This window comes from Peromyscus eremicus, chromosome 4 (genome assembly GCF_949786415.1).
Source record: "Peromyscus eremicus chromosome 4, PerEre_H2_v1, whole genome shotgun sequence".
NCBI classification, from domain to species: Eukaryota; Metazoa; Chordata; class Mammalia; order Rodentia; family Cricetidae; genus Peromyscus; species Peromyscus eremicus.
In genome coordinates this window covers 38,507,912-38,529,586 of record NC_081419.1, presented here as the reverse complement: position 1 = coordinate 38,529,586, position 21,675 = coordinate 38,507,912, and the positions used below count along the sequence as shown (strand labels likewise).

At 37.7% G+C, this 21,675-nt stretch overlaps 1 protein-coding gene across 11 annotated transcripts in view; it reads left to right on the top strand.

The window, feature by feature from the left end:
- Window positions 1-21,675, top strand: part of Baz2b (bromodomain adjacent to zinc finger domain 2B) — a 329,610-nt gene that overhangs the window by 249,360 nt on the left and 58,575 nt on the right. For 10 of the 11 annotated variants that reach the window (XM_059260517.1, XM_059260516.1, XM_059260515.1 and 7 more), the window contains 5 exons: window positions 3,461-4,058; window positions 6,304-6,588; window positions 7,675-7,735; window positions 8,452-8,560; window positions 19,519-19,729. In XM_059260517.1, coding sequence (XP_059116500.1) covers window positions 3,461-4,058; window positions 6,304-6,588; window positions 7,675-7,735; window positions 8,452-8,560; window positions 19,519-19,729 — 1,264 coding nt within the window. The remainder of the gene's footprint in view (window positions 1-3,460; window positions 4,059-6,303; window positions 6,589-7,674; window positions 7,736-8,451; window positions 8,561-19,518; window positions 19,730-21,675) is intronic. The other variant, XM_059260519.1, reaches the window with a different exon arrangement.

Genomic DNA, 21,675 nt, shown 5'->3' with positions numbered 1-21,675 from the left:
CCACCATGTGGGTGCCAAGAATCAAACCCAGGTCCTCTGGAAGAGCAGTCAATGTTCTTAACCACTGAGCCATCTCTCCAGCCCCCTCAACTCTAGATTTTATGCTGTGGATGTAGCTCAGTGGTAGAGTAAGACCAAGGTTCAGTTCCCAACATGTGGTTGCTGGGAACTGAACCTGGGTCCTCTGGAAGGGCAACCAGTGCTCTTGACCACCTGGAGCCAATCATTCCAGGCCTGTGAATAGACATTTGTATTAGACTCAATTCTCAATGATATTATCCACATGCCTTATTTAGCATTACAGAATATATTATGAGTACTTCTCTTGAAATAGTTTTCTTTATAGAGCACTATAACACATTGAATTTTGTTTATTTCTTATGACAATCTGTTTTGTTCCACACTACCTGCTATTAATTCATCAGTCTTGTCATAAGGCTATGAATTTCTGATTTATTTTATCATTGATTCCTTTGACATTTACATTGTGAACATGTAATTTAAATTAGTATGTGTGAATAAAATATATATATTGACCAGAAGTAGAATGTGATCTGTCAGTCAAGTCAGACCTGGAGGATTTTTTTTGCATTTGCAGAAAAGGAGATAAGGGCCAATAAAGTAAGACCTTAGATGTAGGACTGTCCTTCAAACCCATCTGTCTCCATACACTGGCATGTGGGTAGTTGATGCTTTAAAACAGCAATAGATTTTCTACTAGTAAACACCATTATTAGATACTTTTCATAGCACCAATGGATAGTATGTGTCGTCTTAAGATTACCTGACTTGCCTTGAAATAAAAATGTAGTAACCTTTGTTTATTCCTGAAAGCTGTGGGTATAAACATATGATATGAGATTGTTTAGAGCTAAAGCAAGGAGTAGTTGCTGAAATTTAAAATATGAATGTACAGTGAAAACTTTGCTTTCATGGAACCATTCGGTCCAGTATTAAAAGGAAACATATATTGCTTAGTAAAAGGTTTATTGTATGACATCTACATCCTAAGAGCTGAAACATTGGATTTTTCTACCAGAGAATTGTATCTTGGATTTATAAAAATATTTTATCTGAGAATCATAGTATAAAATTCCTTTCACAAAAGGAACACATCAGCCGGGCGGTGGTGGCACACGCCTTTAATCCCAGCACTCGGGAGGCAGAGCCAGGCGGATCTTTGTGAGTTCGAGGCCAGCCTGGTCTACAGAGTGAGTTCCAGGAAAGGCGCAAAGCTACACAGAGAAACCCTGTCTCGGAAAACAAACAAACAAAAAAAAAAAAAAAAAAAGGAACACATCGAATAAATACTAATTAAAAACTTTGTGATGGGTTGCATTTAGTAAGAGTGTAGTAGTATTTGTTTACAAACAATTATTTGAATAATTTAATTTTTTTCTGTATGAGTCCTTTGCCTGAATTGATATAGTTTGTACCACATGGTACCTGACACCGAGGTGATGTTCAGAAGAGGGGTCAGATCATCTTGAACTTGAGTTGTTATGGGTGGTTCAGAGCCACCATGTAGGTTCTGGGAACTGAATCCTGGTTCTCTGCAAGAATAACAAGTGCTCTTAACCACTGAGTCACCTCTCCACTCCTGCTTTTAAAAATTAACTTAATATATTTTAGTCATTCGAAATCATTATATATTATCTCAATTATACTAATAAATTTTACATTTTTAAAATTTTCAGGTAGTTTTATTTAAAGATGTAATATTTTCCTATTTTATATGTATAGGTTTTTCCTGCATGTATGTTTGAGTAGTGCATATGTCCTTGGTACTCACAGAGGCTAGAAGAGGTCATGGGAACCCCTGTATTTGAGTTACAGACAGTTGTAAGCTACCCTGTGGCTGCTGGTAATTGAACCCTGGTCTTCTGGAAGAGCAGCCAGTGCTCTTAACCACTGAGCCATCTCTCCAGCCCCTGAAGTAGTTTCTAATATCTGGTTTCCATTTTTATTCATAGAAGTAAATTTTATGGCTTGATTTTCTATAAATTTTTCCCACAATAATGGCTATTCTTGTGAAAGTTTACTTGTTTTCCTCTCATGCTGGGTATTGAACCAATGGCCTTGTGCAAGTACTCAGCTGCTAAGCCTAGCACCCAACTCCCCATTGGCCTCCCAATATCTCAAAATTTTGCTTTGAAAATCTTTTCTAGCTGTACATGATGGCTCATGCCTGTAATGCCAGCTGAGGCTAAAGCCAGAGAATTACAGTGGTTGGAGGACACTCTGGGTGACAGTGAGTCCCAGGGTGACCTGGGCTATAGAATGAGATTCTATCTCAAAGGACAAGAAATAAACAAACAGAAGACTTTCTTCCTCAAGAAGTCATTTGGTACTCCAGTATTAGTCTCGGGTGTATTTCAAGTACAGGGCTATCAGTAATGCTTCAGGAAGACCGTAAATGACAGTTTCTGCTACAGAAATTTATCAGAAATGCAAACTTAGCTCTTTACATTAAGCATACAAATCTGTATAATCAGAACAGAATTAGAGAATCACATGTTGAGGCACATGCTGTAATCTTATAACTTGGGAATTAGAGGCTGGAAGATCAGGACTTCAAGGCCATAATGGCTACATGAATGGTACTCTGTTTCAAAAAAGGGGAGAAAAAAAACAAAAACAAAACAAACAACTAGTATGTTGTTGGATATTAGTAAGGTAGATCACTCCGGGGATGGAGTAAAGAATGAATGTTTCTGACTGAGACGAATGTGGAAAGCTACTGAGTTAGAGCGTGAAGCATGGGTAGTATTTCACTTGTCAGGAACAGTGCATGTAGACAAATGATTTTAGCAGACTGTGGGAGGAGGAGAAGTGTGATATGGCGCTGGCCTTAGCAGTAGTCCAGTCAGCTAGAAAGGAAGGCTAGTGAGTAATTATGAAATGATTTGCATGTTACTGAATTCACAAGGTTGGCAGTGCTCCCAGAAGCTAATAAAAGAAAACTAATACAAAGTTTGCGTTCTTATATAGTATTTGTTGGGAGTTGGAAAGGAAGAAATAACAGCATGGCCAAAGTTTGAGCAATATTTAATGAATGAATCCAAGCACATGGTAATAGACTAGTTTTGGGGGGTATTTTTAGAGTTTCAGGATTGGATTATTGTGAAAATGAGAGAGAGCACCAGTAAGGAGAGGGAGAGTCAAGAAACACAGGCCTTTTGAGTGGATACAGCGAATGAAAGTGTGACTATTTATATATATATATATATATATATATATATATATATATATATATATATATATATATATATATATATATGTATGTCTAGCCATGGTTCAACGCCAGTTGTCATTGCTGCCACGCCTTCCCCAGCCCCTGTAGGTCCTGCTTTAAGTGTCTCTGTGAAGCTGTGTGCACGCTGATACTGACAAACAGAAGCTGTCCTTGTTTTCTGCCTCACTGGTTTTCTGTTTTGCTTTTTTACTTGTGTTTCATCAGGAACAATATAAACAGACATTCCCATCACAAGTAAAGAAACAGGAGTCGTCGAAGAGCCTGAAGAAGGTTATTGCAGCTTTGTCAAATACAAAAGCAACCTCTAGTTCACCAGCACATCCAAAACAACCATTAGAAAACAACCACCCTAATCCGTTTTTGACAAATGCACTTTTAGGGAACCACCAACCAAATGGAGTTATTCAAAGTGTCATTCAAGAAGCTCCTTTAGCACTTACTACCAAAACTAAAATACAGAGTAAGATGAATGAAAATGTTGCCAGTAGCACCCCATTTGCCTCACCTGTCAACCTGAGCACAGGTGGGAGAAGAACTGGCAATCAGCCCCCTGGCCTGCCCTCCACCTCTCCCATTCTGCACAGTCAAGGGAAGGAGAGAGTGGTTAGCAATAACGCAACACCGTTGAAAACACAGCATCCCTCTCATCCTGCAAAATCTTTGGTGGAACAGTTTAGAGGAACGGATTCAGACATTCCCAGCAGCAAAGACTCTGAAGATTCAAATGAGGATGAGGAGGAAGATGATGAGGAAGAAGATGAAGAGGATGATGAAGAGGATGAGTCTGATGACAGTCAATCAGGTTATTTTCTGTTTTAAAATTTAAAGTATTTCCAAATATGTACCAAAATGATTGAAAAAAAATCTTAATTTACACACTTGAAATCATTGTCATTCACTGTTTCTTATACTCAGTAAATTAGAAAAGTAGTTGATATTGAAGTTCTAAGTTAAATCTTAGCTTATCATTCACCTGGATTTAAATGACGAATTGTAGAGTGGGTATGCTGATGCATGAAGTGAACAATTTTATTAGCTTACTGAATTTTCACTTAATTCAGGAGCATTTATCCACAGTACAATTGCTACTCTTTTTAAAAATAATTTTTAGCCAGATGGTGGTGGCGTATGCCTTTAATACCATGAGAAGCAGAAGGAGGCAGATCTCTGAGTTTGACACAGAGAAACTCTTTAGAATCAACAACAACAATAATAATAATTTTGAGTCATATGTAGTGGTGTATGTGTTTAATCTCAGCACTCAGGAAGCAGAAGCAGATGGATCTCTGCATTTGAGGCCAGCCTGATCTATAGAGTGAGTTCAAGGACAGCCAGGACTACATAGAGAAACACTGTCTGGGGAGGGCAGGAACTATTAGTTCCTTGAGAATTTCGTTCAATATGTTTTTAATATAGTCACTGTAGGAGACCAGCCCCCACATTTACTTACCCCAGGGACTCTTGAGGAATAAGGGATAAGAGACTTCGTTAGACATAGAGGGGAGAGAAACAGAGAAAACACGGGATAGACTCTGGTGGGCCTGGATCCTTATCCACCGGCCCAGAACTTTATTCCAAAGGTCTGTTTATAACAATGCCAAGGGGTGGAACAAAAGACCTCCCCCTGCTAGAAACAGTCAAGTATACACCCTTACAAACACCTGGTGCCCAGGCCCATGGTCCAGTCAACCTCTTATGCAGTCCTGCTGGTACAATCACTAGGAAACCTAGTGGCTCCAAGTCCCCTGCCCCTTCCTCTTTCCTCAGCTTTTTGTCTTTTACCTATATCAAGGCCAGTATTTGCTGTCCAAATATTCTTGGTTGTATTTTATTCTCTCCTGCTACTTATTAAAACATTATGGGATATCTTTAAAATTATTCACCATGGTCATTCAAAAAGAACCAAATGGGGCTGGAGGAATAGCTCAGCCGTTAAAGGCTAGGCTCACAACAAATGTCAAGTCCTTTTTGATATCAGAATTTACTAAGTAACACGGGGTCATGAACTTAAGCCTTGATTAAATTTTCATTTTCTCCGTAGTATTTTCTTTCGTTTAAGAGAGACTGTTTTTAAGCACATAAAATGCAAGACAACTAAAATTTTCAATACAGAGATTACATAAATATGTTTGTAGATATGTTTGTATGTGAATTTTATTACTGGTCAGCCAGAAATTTTTTAGTAACCAATGTGAATAGGAAAAGAGTCATTGTACAATTTAATGTCCTCATAATGTAAAATCCTGAAAGGTGCTTACTATAAAAACTAGCTTTTCCTGAACCCCAGTGCAGGCAGTAGGACCACAGCAATGAGGGCCACCTACATGCTGCTCTGCGCATCTCTGTGGTATAGTCCTGTGTTTATCTAGAGTTTAACAATCCATTCTTGTATGTTGCATGGCTAGAGGAGTATTACTAACATATGTGTTAACATATCGTACTTCACAGCCAGGACAGACCTACCTCACCCAGCCAGTCTTTTGCTCCTCCATAGTTATTCCTGTGAGCATAGTTTGTGAATCTCGAGGCACCTGATGAAGTCTTTACAGAACTAGGAAAACTACAGCTGTAAAAGCAGAACACCAAACCGGAACCCTGCCCTAAACAATTGTTTTCTTTTGTGCAGAATCTCAAATGACAGACTGATGGTTGTTCCAGGACAGTGAGATTAGCACAGGAGACTGTAAACTCTGGCACTTGTCAGTTTGATCAACAATATCCCTTCTTTTACCTAACTTTCTCTATTAAGTTGAAATTAATTTTGAAAGCATTAAGCTGAACTGAAATGTGAAGTGTCATGTGGGAACTATTTCATAATTCAAATACTAAGTAAAAGTGTTTTAAGAGGAATTTGAGGAACTGTATTCTCACACTTTACTCAAATAGCTTATGAGATGGTAAGTTTTACATTTACACTTACTCTTGGGAAATTGCTTCCTTGAATTCTCAGTCGCAAATACTGGTTCTGAAATACTCCCTTTAGGTGCAAACTTCAGGTGATTGGTTGTGACCTAGTTGTAATATCCAAGTGCTTCTTTACTTCCCAGAATCAGATAGTAATTCAGAATCAGATACAGAAGGCTCAGAAGACGACGAGGAGAAAGACCAGGAGGACTCAGATAGTGACACAGAAGGAGAGAAAACTGCCACGAACCTCAACCAGACAACCTCCTCTGCCAAAAGCACCCCCATCAGTCTCACAGCTCACTCAGCACCTCACAACCTCCACATAGGAAGCGCCCCAGGCTCTGCTCCTGCTGCCCTGTGCTCTGAGTCCCCGTCTCCTGCTTTCCTTGGTACTTCTTCCACACTCACTGCAAGTCCACACTCTGGTACTACACTTTATTTCTATCCATGTAAAGTCAAGGCAGACTGCAGCAGGGACTGCTGTCTACACAGCTTTGGGGAGAGGAGCTCGTTGTAACCAGATATTGCATCTAGATTTGCAGATTGCCTAAGAAACATCATTTTGAAAAGATTTCATCCATTGCCTGAGACTTTAATTTTTTTTTTCTCTGTGGTTTTTATTTTAAGAATCTAATTGATGATCCCTCTTGATTTTGAATCTTTTCTTGTTTTATGTTCACCCTTTAATTTAGTATGGAATTGAATTCAGACTTGGATTTTTTGTGTTTTATATGAAATGATCACTTGGACAATTAAATGCCTGCCCACTCACTGTACAGTCAACATCTTCATTTTTTTTTTGAGTGAATAGCATTCTTAATCCATTGAATATTATTTTTTTACATATTTGATTTCTTATAAACTTCTAGGCATTTTCATTTTAAATTTCCTACATTTAACAATCCAAGGCTGCTCTGCATTCTCATTCAATAACTAAGAAAATATGGGTTTGTATAGTACAGTAATTTGCTACTGTTTTATTTATTTTACTTTCATTAGCACTTTCTAATTTTTGCTTTATTTACAACAAACAAGCATGATGTCCTACTAATTTTATATTTATTTGTATTTGTCTTAAAAGTGTTTAATATAATCACATATAATCACAATCCCATTCCTGTGCAGTTTTGATTAAAGGCCTGGTACATTTTGGGGCCATGGATATATATGCACATAGAAGTTAAATTGTCTTTAAATATTTGAGCCAACCTTTAAAATTTGTAGTGTCTATCTAAAAGTCTCATAGACTTCCGAAGAAAATGAAGTGGTTTTGAAACCTAGCCACCGTTTCCTTCCTGATTGGCGCTTCTGCTAATGACAAGAGAAACGCTTTTCTAGAGAAAGCCTGGTGTCTGTCTTAGGGCAGACGGGGAAACGCTTCTGTCTTACATAGTGTGCTTTGTCAAAAACACCTAGAAATAATGCAGTTTTCATAAATATACTAATAATCTGTCAGAGGACTGTCACCTGTACATTTGAATAGCTCATGTCCTGGTTGACTCTTCTTAAAGGTACATCCAAGAGAAGAAGAGTGACAGATGAACGCGAGCTGCGTGTACCTCTGGAATATGGGTATGCCACACAAGGCTCTCATCCCTTAGTGCCTGAATGTTTCATGTATACTTGATTTCTTGTTCTCTCCTCTCTACATAATTAGTGATTAGAATATAGCAAAGGGCAAAATGTTGATTTACCAGAAAACTGAAAGTGCGTCTAATGCCTCATTAACCTAAAGAAGGACAGTGTTGGGGTGGGCTATGTGACTGGAATGAACCAATGGCCAGTCACATGTCAGAGAGCTAAAGAATACTAGTAGAAGGCTTTGTCAAGAGAGAAGTAAAGAGCAGTGAAAGATGTCATGGTAAAGGCCGAAGTACTCAAGGGAAGATTAGTTTATTTGGTTCTAGTTCCAGGTAACCGTTAAGACTGGGTGTTCAGGGCCCCAGACCTAGAGAGGCATGTGTGTGCTCTTTGTACTTGGAGTTTTCTGCTGTTCAAAGAAACAGTCCATGTGAATTGATGAGTTACTCAAGTGCGTAAGCCCCCAACGTAATTCCAGCAGTGATTACTGTAATACTTGATAGTTCAGTGTTTTCAAGTCAAGTCTTTAATTCTGTAGATGAATTAGTTAGCTAAAAATCTAAATCGTTTTAAAATAAATGTATTTGGGTTATATGATTAGTTTTTCTCGTTTTAATGTTTTCTGAAGAGCATGTTACTTTTTTTAACTTTTATAAAGTTTTCTTAATTAAATGAAGTATCTTACAATGCTTATTTCTGTTATGTAGCTGGCAGAGAGAGACAAGGGTAAGAAACTTCGGTGGGCGCCTTCAAGGAGAAATGGCATATTATGCTCCATGCAGCAAGAAGCTTAGGCAGTACCCTGACGTGATAAAGGTAAATACGTTTCTCCAGGTTTTGTACATTTGGTTCTGATACAGCATTCTAACGCAGAGGGGAAATGCACTTCTTTCTCAGATGAAGTTCCTTGGTACAAAATATTCTCTTGTATGGGTCTGATGTGCTTAACCTAAATTGCTCACCTAAATATAGCTTCTTTGTAAAATATGCAAGACATTAATGTCTTGAAAGCTAGCTGCACATCAAAGATGGCTTATAATTATCAAAACCTGAAATGGAAAAACATGTTTTGTTTTTTCACTCGGCAGAAATGGAATAGTAGCTATCCCAAGGGGCAATTTTAGCTTCAGTGCAAAACTAAGAGTGGGTGGCTTCTATGAAGCTAGAGATGACCCAAGGATGCACCTTTTAAAGTAGTCTTTGAACCAAAAAGTAGTACTATAACCTAAATGAGTAAGTCTCACTGATTCTAGAGGATTGCCTTTGTCAGCTAACCTGCAATGTTGTGATGATTACTCAGGAAGACCTCAGGGCACTCTTCCAGTGACAGAGGGCTTTGATGTAATAGATGTTTTTTTATACTTAGCTAAACTCTTTCCTGCTTATTAATTGTATCAACAGTTTTATACTTTATATAAGTATAAAAATACATGCATTGTTTGTCTGAAGTTTTATGCCAAATAGGTAAAACAGTTTTAGAAAAACTAGTTTGAACAATCAGTTCATGAGACACTGCAAAAAAGAATTGTGAACACCACGTAGTTTGAGGACAGGATTTTGTCATCTGATCACACCACATTATGTGATCCATTGCATTCTTTACATGTTTTTTTAATTTGGGAAGTAGAGATCCTTAGTATTAGGTGAGTGGAAATTCTAATGTTTTGCAGGAATTGGGCTTTAAATTAATTATGCACATTTTTGAACATAATAGCACAGTTGCCTCTGAACTTGTGAATTCTATATACAACTTTACACTCACTCCCCAAAAACAGCTTCCCAAGAACGTCTCATTTCTGTGATGTTTCCTTGGCAATCATCCCTTTCCTCTTACATTTACCTGTAAATGCTTATTCAATTCCTGTTATGTTTACCAGTCCTGTTGAAAGCATTTCTAGTTTAGGGAGTGATGAAAGGTAGATTCTTGTTAACCATGTATAGTCTTGTCATTCCAAACAATAAAATAATGTCCATTCTCCTTCAGTTTCTTCATCTATCATATAGAGAATAATAATTGTAACATTTCTGCCTTATGAGATTATGGCCAAGTTAAAATGAGATAATATGCAAGAAACTGTTTCAGATAGGTTCAGATACTCAGCGAAGTGGATAATGTTTTCTTAATCAAGCCTCTTCCCCTTTGGGCCAGTTATAAGGCACAGAAATGTTTTGATTTTGTTTGTTTGGTTGTTTTCTGGAACTAACAATTTCTTTGTGAAAAGGCATGCATTTCCATGTTGTCTTACTCAGAAAATTAAGCAGATCCCAAGGTCACATAACCTCAAAGGCAGAGCTGTTAATGAATGAATGAGGAGCTGAGGGCTCTGGAAATGTGTTCTTTGCACAAGTCACATAAGTGTAGCTGGAGTTTTCTCCAGTCTTGCCGGGGCCCGCAGCTACTCAGACCCAAGTAAACACACAGAGACTTACATTACTTATAAACTGTATGGCCATGGCAGGCTTCTTGCCATCCAGTTCTTATATCTTAAATTAACCCATTTCTATCAATCTATAAGTTGCCACGTGGCTTGTGGCTTACCGGTATTTTACATCTTACTTCTCATGGTGGCAGTGGCTGTCTCCTGACTCAGCCTTCCTGTTCCCAGAATTCTCCTCTCTTTTTGTCCCACCTATACTAATCTTCCTGCCTGGCTACTGGCCAATCAGCATTTTATTTATCAACCAAATCAGAGCAACACATTCACAGCATACAGAGCGATCAATATCCACAGCACATAAACCTTTTCCAGGTGTTACCATAAGGATTGTGCTGTGTTCAGCTCTAATTGTCTCCTTACTGCTAGTTCACAATACCAAAAATCTTGATTTTTTAAAAAAATTCTACATAGAAATATATTATAGGGTTTTTCTTATTTTGACTTATTTTTTTAAAAATTAAATTTTTTTTATTTCAACTCAGTTTGTCACCAAATTTTTTTTAAATCTGAGTGAGCCACTGTGTTTTAAATAAACTCCCTACATACTAGTTCAGATTTTTTCTAACAGACATTTTGGAAGGAAGAATTATTAGAAATTCTTTTTAATCTTTGATTCATCGTTCTGATCTTTATAACAGAATCATCTTTATGTTTTTTTATTCAATAGACTTTTGCTCTGAGGGGAAAGCTAATTGCTATTCAATACATGAAGGATTTTTGGTATTGTATCAATATAATTAGACTTAATCTATAAGGCCTCATTACACAGAGCAGAATGTTCTTTGACATTCATTCACTTTTTATTAAACACAATCAGTGTTCAGCAGAGTGTCTTGCTGAAATCAATTTCAGGTAAGAACTTGGATGAATTATTGGAGCTGTAACATGTTGAGCAACCAACATTTCAGAGTGCACAGGGAAGATAACATAAACTCTGACACCAGCTTTTAGTTCAGAAAAGTTAGTTAAGTTCACTTCAAAGTACTTTTAGAGAGCTATGGCTAAAGGTACCCAAGAAAATGTTTTACTTAAAGAATTAGAAATGTTCATGCTTTCAAAATTCTTATAGGTGCAAAGTGATATATATTTTATATATTATATTATTCATGTTTAAGCATAGGATCAATTAGAAATTTATATAATTATGTAAGAATTTTCTGTGAAAATTAACAGGTTATCCTTTTGTTAGAGTAACTGATGGGAAAGATTTTTTTCCTTTAGTGTTGAAAACAAACAACAACAATCTAAATCAGAAGCTGCTTGTACCACCTCTCAGGCTTAGCTTAGTCTGCCCATCTGGGTCTCTGTAGACATCCCTGTGGACCACAGTTTTGTCCCAGGGGCTATCGATTGAGGCTTGATGCTACTATAGTTGTAAACCTTCACAGCGAACTGGATCTTTGACCTTTTGGTGACTTCCTTCTTGGCCATGGTGGTCACCTTTTGGGATTGTTGTCAGTACCATCCACTACAGTATAGTCTAGGGGAGGTCTGAAGTGTGATCAGCTTTGCACTGGAGGAGCATCCAGCCAGGACAAACACCACTTTCCCAAGTTTCCCAAACTTTTCCAATTCAACAGCAGCCAGCAAGCACAAAGCCGGAAGAAAAGTTCATTAGCTAAGTTTTTGGAGGTTATAAAATACAGTTTGGCACAAATGCATTATTGTCACACAATAATAATTTTCTCTGTGTATAAAATACTTCTAACTTTATACAAATTGTGTAAAAGTTTGATGGCTAACCATATATTAAAAACACAACTGCATACTCCAAATGGAGGCTAGCTAGTATGGTGTTGCGTGTCTGCAGTCCCAGCAGTGGATGGAAAAGGGGAAAATTACAAATTCGAGGCCAACCTGGTCTGCATATTGGGTTTGTGTTTTAAAATATAACACCAACAAAAATCCAAAAAGGGGGAAAAACATAAATATGTCAAAACTGATATTGGCTTTAATTGGTCATGGTAGAAGAGATTGTTTTATTTTTCTGTTTTGTGTGTTTTCATGTTTTACTCATCTCTTTTGTATGTTTTCTGTGTTCTAAAATTTACTTGAATCAAATATAGGACGTGGAAAATAGTTTGTTTTTCAAAGTAATATTTCTCTACCTTGTAATGCAATACAGCTAAGAACTTTTTATTTTTAAAATGCAGGAAAATTGAACATAAGGATATCAGGTGCTCTATATGTGATATGTGTATTTGGTGTTTAAGAGGAAATAAATGTTTTTTGTACGAATTTATTGTCATTTTAACTACTCAAATTAATAGCTTTCTTTGGAAATATATTTTCTTTCTTTCTTTTTTTTTTTTTTCCTTCTTTCTAATTTTTCCAGACAAGGTCTCTCTGTGTAGTTCTGGCTATCAGAACTTGATCTGTAGGCCAGGGTGGTCTTGAACTCACAGAGATCTGCCTACCCCTGCCTTCTGATTGCTGGGATTAAAGGCGTGCGCCACCACTGCCCGACTTGGAATATGTTTTCTATGTCATGTCTTTATTCTTCCTTTTATGATATGCCAGGGGAACACCAATTGTTCATTCTAATTTTACCTAAAGCAGTAAATAATTAAAAATATTCCAAAACTCTTTATCAGATAGGTAAAATTTAGGAGGTAATTTCTGCCAGAAAGTAATGTTTGCAGTGATAAAAACATTTTGTAAAAGTTAACCATTTTATTCAGTATTTAGCAGCTTAAGGTAGTAATTGTATATGTATTAGACGATGGCAAACACTGGTTGAAGATAGTGATTGTGTATATTAAACAAGAGGAAAGGTGGGAACCATTTTACATGTCAAAGTTGAAGTGAAGAACAACAGTGTAGCGGTTCTCTTTCAGACAGCTAAAGCAGACGCCCTTAATTCAAGAGATTGGCCCTAAAAGGAAGGAGGCCAAGCAAACCTGTGTTCTTGAAGAGTTTTGTTTGTTTGAATTCACGGAGAGCTCTGTAAGATGAGTGAAGGGTAGCATTGCTGCTAGCTAGATTTCAAATGCTCTTACAGTTTCCATAAAAAACCTCCTCTTAGAAGATGAACTCTGCGAATCAAGTGGTAGTACTTAGAAGGCCATGCACTGCCAGCCACCTGTCTCCAGCCGGATGTCTGTTACTACAGCCTCTTTGCAGCTCAGTGAAAAGGATTCAAACAGATGTCTCTACAGAATTCTGTTCCGTTGCATCATAAAAAAAAAAAAAAAAAAAACAAAAAACTTGTTGATCCTTATGTTTGTCACAATTTTTATTTTATTTCACTCTTTTTGGTTACCAAAGTAATAGAAAATATGTTTGTGCTGGATCGATTTTGGTAAGTTGAGAGAGTTCTTTCTCTTACCCACATTTGCCTCTGGGAACATAGGACAGCGTCACAGTGAGTAGCTGTTGATAGGGGTTGTTTTGAAGTGTCTGACGATGCACTCTGTGCATTGGTGTTTTGCCATGGGTGTTGGGTCCCCTGGAACTGGAATTACAGATAGTTGTGAGCTGCCATTTGGTGCTGGGAATTGAACCCAGGTCCTCTGGAAGAGCAGCCGGTGCTCTTAACCACTGAGCCTTCTCTGCAGTCCTGACAATGCACTCTGATAAGCACTGTGTGAACTGTAGTAGGTGAAATATTTAATTAAGCATAACTTTTAAAAGTAATTCCATATTTTTCACCAAATAAGTTCAGAGGCGTTTAGGACATTGGATACCTACTCTTCCTCAGTCTAAGAAAGAAACGAAAGAAAAGACAGCAAAGGGATCCCGAAAGAGGGTGGGCAAGAGAAGGAAAGATGCCCAAAGGAGAAGTGAGTTACACCATTCAGAAATTTTCTGAAGGATTCTGTTTAATGACGTTACGCATAAGAAAAGTAAAATGTGTTTCTTTCAAAAAATAGCCTTTTAAAAGTCACTTTATAAATATTTATGACAAATAATGTCCCCAAATTTTCCCCAAAGACATTTTTTTCCCTAGAAAGGAAATTGTGAGCATACCTGTTACTTTAGAAATGAAGGTGGGAAGTCTAAATATGAAGAAAAACTAACATAAATGGAGAAACCAGATAGTACATTAATATAGAAGCCACAAAGCAGTGTATTACCTGGTGAATTTCATGTTAGTCTGTTGCTGTTCAACTCAAATGAAAGGGCTTTTCTGGTGAAGAGTAAAAGGGGCAATCGTAATAATTTGGGCAACACGTGGCATCAGCACAGTTGTGGTGCTGGTGATTATTTTTAATTAAGTAGAGAACCAAAGATTGGGAGTCAACAACCAGAGTTCTAGGCCAGCTTTGCTGTTAACTGCCACCCCTGTGCAGTCTAGCTCTGGCACATATGGACTCTGGGAACATGAACGATCAGCACGGACAGGGGAGAGGTCTGCAGATTCATGTCTCTCGTGTACCAGGTAGGATTTTAGTGGCTAAAAGAGCCCTGTACCAGACGGCCTGCCACGTAAGCCCCAGTGTGGAGCTACTGAAGGCCACTTTGAGTCACTTTAAAGTTCCTTCTCTTCACATCCTTTGTTTTCTGAACCATGCACAGGAGTCACTTCGTCCTCTAGAGTTGTGATCTTAGGGATCACCTATTTGGTCAGTTGGACAGCATAGTCAACACTGTGGAGATAACTGTATCAAACCACACCTTTTTCCACCGTGTTTCATGGGTGACACCCCTGTTCTCTGAGAGGAAGCTATTCTTGGTCTTTCATATCTCTTAAATGCTACTTAAAATAGTGTTCGGCACTAATGAGCTGTATAACAGATGAGATTAAGATTGCCCAATGCCCTTCATGTGAAGTACATCAAGCTCTCTGTGCTGCTCTTGAAGTAGAAAGCAATGGAAAGTAGACACCAGGCCTAGGGAAACCCAATAGAATCCTACTTTTCTTCATGTTAATTTTAACCTTTTTATTGTCAAAATCTTTGAAAAAGGATTTGATACACAGGCTTTGCTCCATGCCCTACGATTTTTCTGAGACTTCTAATCTTTGTAAGTCAGCATCCTATGTCACTTTGAAGCACTAACGCTTATTTAATTCCCTCACCTGGAATGGAAATGTGCATCACCAGGTCTTTCATACCCCTCTTCTTCTGAGTTAGAGATATGGCTCAGCAGAGAAGAGGACTGGCCACGCTTGCAGAAGATCAGGCCTCAGTTCCTAGCCTCCACACAACAGCTCACAACCACAGACGGCTCAGATTCCCGAGGACACACACAACCACAGATAACCCCTGTCCCAAGGGTCCAGCACCTTCTTCTGGCCTCTGTGAGCACTGGGCATGCATACAGTACACTTACACAGGGGCAGACAAAACACTCATAAACATGAAACAAGTAAAAAAATTTTTTTTAAAGATTCTTGTTTTTTTAGGTATGACATTCTGAAACATTTCATGGGAGTTAATAGAAAGTAAGACTCAAAGCACACTTTCAGAGGGAAGTTGGTTTTAGTTTTGTTTTGTTTTTTAAAACAACTTTATTTTTAGGCTGTTAATTTTACTAAAAAATATTTAGTGCAACTGTTTGAATAATCTATTAAGTAAATAGCTAAGAGATATAAAATTGTCACAACAAATGCATTAATCTACTTCAACCATAGACCATGGTTATTTTACTTCCAAGAGACAGGGATGTTAGATGATAAAGAGCCCATCCGTCCGTGCAAGTGTAGCCTCAAGTTAAAAAAAGAATAAAAGAAAAAAAGTATCCCTCATTCATTTCCAATGTGCCAGCCTCTCAAGAGTTAACTTGAGAAATCAGCCTTTAGAAGAAGAGAATCATAGCTCCACACCAGTCTTGGTGACACAACACTGAGGAAAGTGATCCTGAGAAATTTGGCAAAAGGGCCACTTGGCTTACTCGGTCCCCCAGACTCATTTGTTGTTAGGACATAATATCAAATCAGGATTGAGATGTGAGAGCACGCCCATGACTATCTAAGTATGATGATTCCTGTTCAGTTTTCTTTCTGGCTGGCTTCAGGCTTCCCTTTTCATATCAGGTAGTCTTCAGCTTTTGTTTTTTTTCCCTGTAAGACTTTAAGCATTTGACTTTCTTTCTAGTTTGAATCCCCATTCCAGAGTCTCACAATGTGTATATGGTCCATTGGGATAATCTCCTACCCTGACTTCTAAAGCTTTCAGTTCATTACTGTTGGTGATGTGGCCCCGAGTTACCTACGCTAGAGACGCCAGGGCCTGAGGCACATTGTCACAAATGCTGTCACTCTGGAGCTGGGGTGGTGGCTCCACAGAAGGAGCACTGGCTGCGCTTCAGATTCTTGGGCTTCCCTTTTCATATCAGGTAGTCTTCAGCTTTTGTTTTTTTGCTTCCTGGCACCCAAGTGGTGGCTGCAACCACTTGTCATTGAGTCCCGGATATCCTTTAGCTATTGTACGAAATAACACATCGAGAGTCTAACTTAAAAAATAATACATTGGCCGGGCGGTGGTGGCGCACGCCTTTAATCCCAGCACTCGGGAGGCAGAGCCAGGCGGATCTCTGTGAGTTCGAGGCCAGCCTGGACTACCAAGTGAGTTCCAGGAAAGGCGCAAAGCTACACAGAGAAACCCTGTCTCGAAAAACCAAAAAAAAAAAAAAAAAAAAAAAAAATACATTGTATCTCACAGCACAGTTTCACTTATCTCATATTTTCTTTCTTATGCTGCAAGTTTGTTCAGTCTTCCTAAATAAAATGTAAAAATATAAATTAATAACCCTTCACAAAGGATTATAAAATAATAAACAATCTTTGATCATCTCCATAATCTCTTTTTTTATATGTGTCTTTTGAATCTTAGTCAAGAAATACTATTTCTAGGAAACATTTTTTTTGTCTTAAACCTTAAAATTTAAGAAAAAAAAATGGCTGGGCATGGTGGCACACAACTTTAATCCTAGCACTCTAGAGGCAGAGGCAGGCAGATTTCTGAGTTCGAGGCCAGCCTGGTCTACAGAGTTTCAGGACAACCATAGCTAACCCAGAGAAACCCTGTCTCAAAAAAAAAAAAAAAAAAAAAACAAAGGGGAAACCAAAAAAAGAAGAAGAAGAAGAAGAAGAAGAAGAAGAAGAAGAAGAAGAAGAAGAAGAAGAAGAAGAAACCAGCATTCTCCACTATTGCTGGGGACCCCAAGCCAGCCGCTCACATAAACTAACTTTTTAACATATAATTTCTGACTCACAAGAGCTAGTCAAGTATTATGAATTCAATTTACTTCTCCTCAAGAGATGGATACTTAGATCTGGACTGTATGTCCTTACCCACAATAATTTGACTATTCAATGGGATTTCCTAACTTTCCTTTTCTTGTTTTCTGAAATCTAAAAGTTAGATGACATTATGTCTAACTGAACATATGCGATCCTCTTTGTATTTGTTTTTTGTTTGTTTTGTTTTGTTTGTTTATTGAGACAGGTTTCTCTGTAGCTTTGGAGACTGTCCTGGAACTCACTCTGTAGACCAGGCTGGCTTTGAACTCACAGAGATCCACCTGTCTCTGCCTCCCAAGTGCTGGGCCACTACCGTCCAGCTAAGTATTTGCTTTCTAAATGCTACAGGCACAAATGTAAGTTATAAAGGCACTGTTGTCTAATAAGTTTCAAGCACTAACATACTGTGCTTGCTGACAGCAGAAGTTTTCCTGAGTGAATGTCAAAGCACATATTTTATATATAAAAACCATATTTAGTAAGAAAAGATACTCACGTAAGACCTTTGAAATAGGTTTTCCTATTAATAAGATACTTAGAAACAGAATGCAGATTTGTTTACAGACTCCTTATGCTCAGGTCACTCAGTCACGAATGTCACTTTATCTGTGTCATTCATGCTGCTTTGATGCCTAAAATCCTAACAAAGGAGGGAACAACTAATAATAAGCCTCCCTTGGTGACGAGCACAGCTTACTCTAACCTATCTGTGCTGACGGCTTTCTGAAGTTGTGTGTGGCCTGAAATGGACTCTGTGCAACTGTTGATTCTATTGACTTTTTCTTAATCTTTAGAGAAAACAATTTTTTTCAAAATAGATTTAAAGTTATTTTAGAATGCAAGTTGCTGAAGAGTTAGTATTAGATTTTTACTTTTAGCAAGCTGATGTGGAATACATGCACTAGTTTTTTAGTCACAGTTTGGCTTGATATAGTCCTAAAAGTTGTGATCAGTCACTCATCAACTTATATATACTTTTATATCAAAAGATAGAAGAATATCTTTGTAACCTCTGATACAACGTCAAGAGCATGTTGTGTTAAAGTGTGACATTTGTTTTCAAATTGAATCACAGTTTTATTCCTTGCTTTCTTGGTACCTCTAAAACAATAAACAGTGCCATCCATATAAGTTAGAAGTGTTACAAAGATCAAAGTATATGACTTCAGAGTGCCTGAACAAAATGGGACTTCTGCTGTGGATTTGTAGCTATTTTCTGTTCCTTTAGCAAATATATTTGTAATTAACACATTCCATCATTGTTTTCAAATGGTTGCTTTTTTTGCTTAGTGCTTTCAAATGTCATTATTTGTTACAATTTTCAATGTTAAATTTCCTCAATCATTCATTTAGATCAATTGCCAAGTAAGGCTGATAAATTGAGACTGATAGATATCTTAAAGTCTACATAATTTTTCTGTCCTGTTGGTTAAGCTTGTCATAATTTACTTGTTGAAGAGGCCAAATCGTTTGTTGATTTCTTCAGACTGGGTTTTGCATGTATTTTAAAGAGATTCTTCTTGTCCAGTCTCTAATTTAAAGTTGTAATGATTAAGTCTTGAATTTTCATCCAGTCCAGGTTTGCCTGGGGGTAGATATAAGATTACTTTAAGGTGACATGTGCCTCCATCAAGAGGCTGGTGTTGGCATGGTTGTCTCTTTTCTGATTAAATGAAACCCATTCAAGGACAACTGTTACTCCTTACTGATTACAACAGACTAATATTTTAACTTTCTCTCTCATGTAGTAGCTATAATATTCATCTGAGAAAAAGGTTTGTCTGATATCTGGATAGCCTAATGTTTTTGGTGAACTATTAACACTCAAGAATAACCCATAGGGAGGGTATCACACAACTGATACTTTCAAATGTCTACCAACTTGGTCATAATTGTATTCAGAAATGGTGATTATGTTATATCTCTCTATATGCTTATAGATATAGATACAAATCTGACTACATACTTAATTCAAGAATAAATAATTTGACTAAGAATTATTAAAGATATACCATAGAAAAATTACTAATCTAAATTTTATACCAGCTTTATAAACTTAAAAAAACTATGATTTTTAACTCGAATATTCTATTATGTTGATCCCTTATTTTTATTTGTAATATTTATTTCTGTAATTTATTAATTAACAGGGAATGCAGTGGTGTCTTTTGAAAGAAGAGGATGTCATTCCTCGTATCAGGGCAATGGAAGGCCGAAGAGGAAGACCACCCAATCCAGATAGACCAAGAGCAAGAGAGGAGTCCAGGATGAAGCGCCGGAAGGGCCGCCCTCCCAACGTCGGCAGCGCTGAGTTCCTGGATAACACAGACGCAAAATTACTAAGGAAACTGCAGGCTCAAGGTAAGACGCATCTGCTCTCTGTCACTAGCGATCTTACAAAAGCCCAGGAGTCAACCTTCTTGTCCTTTTGACTTGGAAGTAATTGACACTGCTCTCAAATGAGCAGTTCTTTGAATGCATAACCAGATCTCAAGAGTTGTGTTTACAGACCCATCTACCCTGTGTGCTACAGTTGCACTCTTGAGATTTGCACGGGAAGGGATCAGCCAGCCCTTGGCACATGCCCTAAGGTTGTGCCAACAGGATTCTCCTTTTGACAGCTCCCAATCCCTTGAAGTATACATGGGAATAACTCCAAAATATGTGGGTCTGTGGGTCAATTTTCAGAGAACTCCAGGTAGTTATGGTAACTAACCCCAGTGTTTTAGTTTGGAGTCTCCTAAAGTCTGGGTATGAATTTCAGAATGCTGAAGTGGTCAGTGTGTTTTAGAAGATGTGACAAGGGCACCAGAGAGTGGGTGTATTAAGTTCAAAGTACTTATAATGATCAGAAATATACTTATTATTTCAAAATTGTATATAAATTACCTTGGAGCTACTCTTTATGACAAGGGACAACTAAGATAAAAATAGATGTTCTGCTGTGGAGTCTTGAGTTATTTCCTATAAAAGGGAAACCTCTTTAGATTCTCTTAAGCATATCATCTTGTGTAAATATCTTGAACTTGTAAGCATATATGTACAGATGACTGATGGCTTAAATTTTTAATAATTAAAATTATATTAAAAAGGCTATCAGAATTTTATGTCATTCAAGAATGTTTTATCTCTATAAAACCTAGAAAAAATACACAAAATGTATTTCTGTTCATTGTAAATCAATCATAATACATAGCAAAGGCTCATAGAACAAAACACTTTAAAAGAAAGCTCCTGTTGTCACTCATCAGTGGAGTCCTAACAAATTTTGTTCATTTCTAAAACGGGCTTCCCATGTATGCCCTGTCAGCTTGATCTTGGTCATGTTCCAGTGACTCAGCAGTTAGTGATGCGCGTGCTTCTTTACCATCCCCGTTAGATCGCTGTGTCTTTGATGACTCTTCACTATCACATACAATGTAATAATAAACACATGGTAAGCATTTATAAGTATATATTTCATAAACACCCATCGTTTCCAGGTGAATCAGCAGTCAAATACTATTTCTAAAACAGATGTTCCAATTCATACTTCATCTAATAGCATTTACAGTAACTACTGGCTAGCATCTAACTTGATATAGCTTTAGTCTTTCTCTGCCTTAAAACAGTTGATTTTTTTAAATGTTATTTCCTTTATCTTAATACTTCCATCTTCCAAATAGTTTAGTGATAAACAATAAACATATCAAGAGACATGAGTGAGCTTTAAAATTAGTTTAAAGTTGCTGTTTTGTTTTTTGTTGGTGTTTCAAGACAGGGTTTCTTGTGTAGCCCTGGCTGTTCTAGAACTAACTCTGCAGACCAAGCTGGCCTCAAACTCCGAGATCTGCCTGCTTCTGCCTCCCAATTGCTGGGATTAAAAGTGCACACCACCATGCCCAGCTTTAGTTTACAGTTTTTTAAATTGCATTTTCAATTGTCTTTTTTCCTGTGTGTGTGTATGCACGTGTGTGCATGCACATGTGTGCACATATATGTATGGGTGTGCTTCCCACAGCGCATGTCTGGAGGTCAGAAGAGACCTTGCATGAGTCAGTCCTCTCCTTCCACCATGTGGGCCCTGGGAATAAACACAGATTGTCAGTCTTGTTAGGAAGTCCCTTCACCCACTGAACTCTATTGCCGGCCCTGAGTTCCAAAAATTATTATCAATAAAGCCATGACTCTTGTGAGGCTTGTGTCATGCATTATATTTAGAAATGAGTGCTTGAAGTGAACTGCTAGCCAAAATGTCTTTTTTATATGTTTTCATTTCCAATACAAATACCCTTATATACTATCTAAAACAGAGCATTTAATTTTGA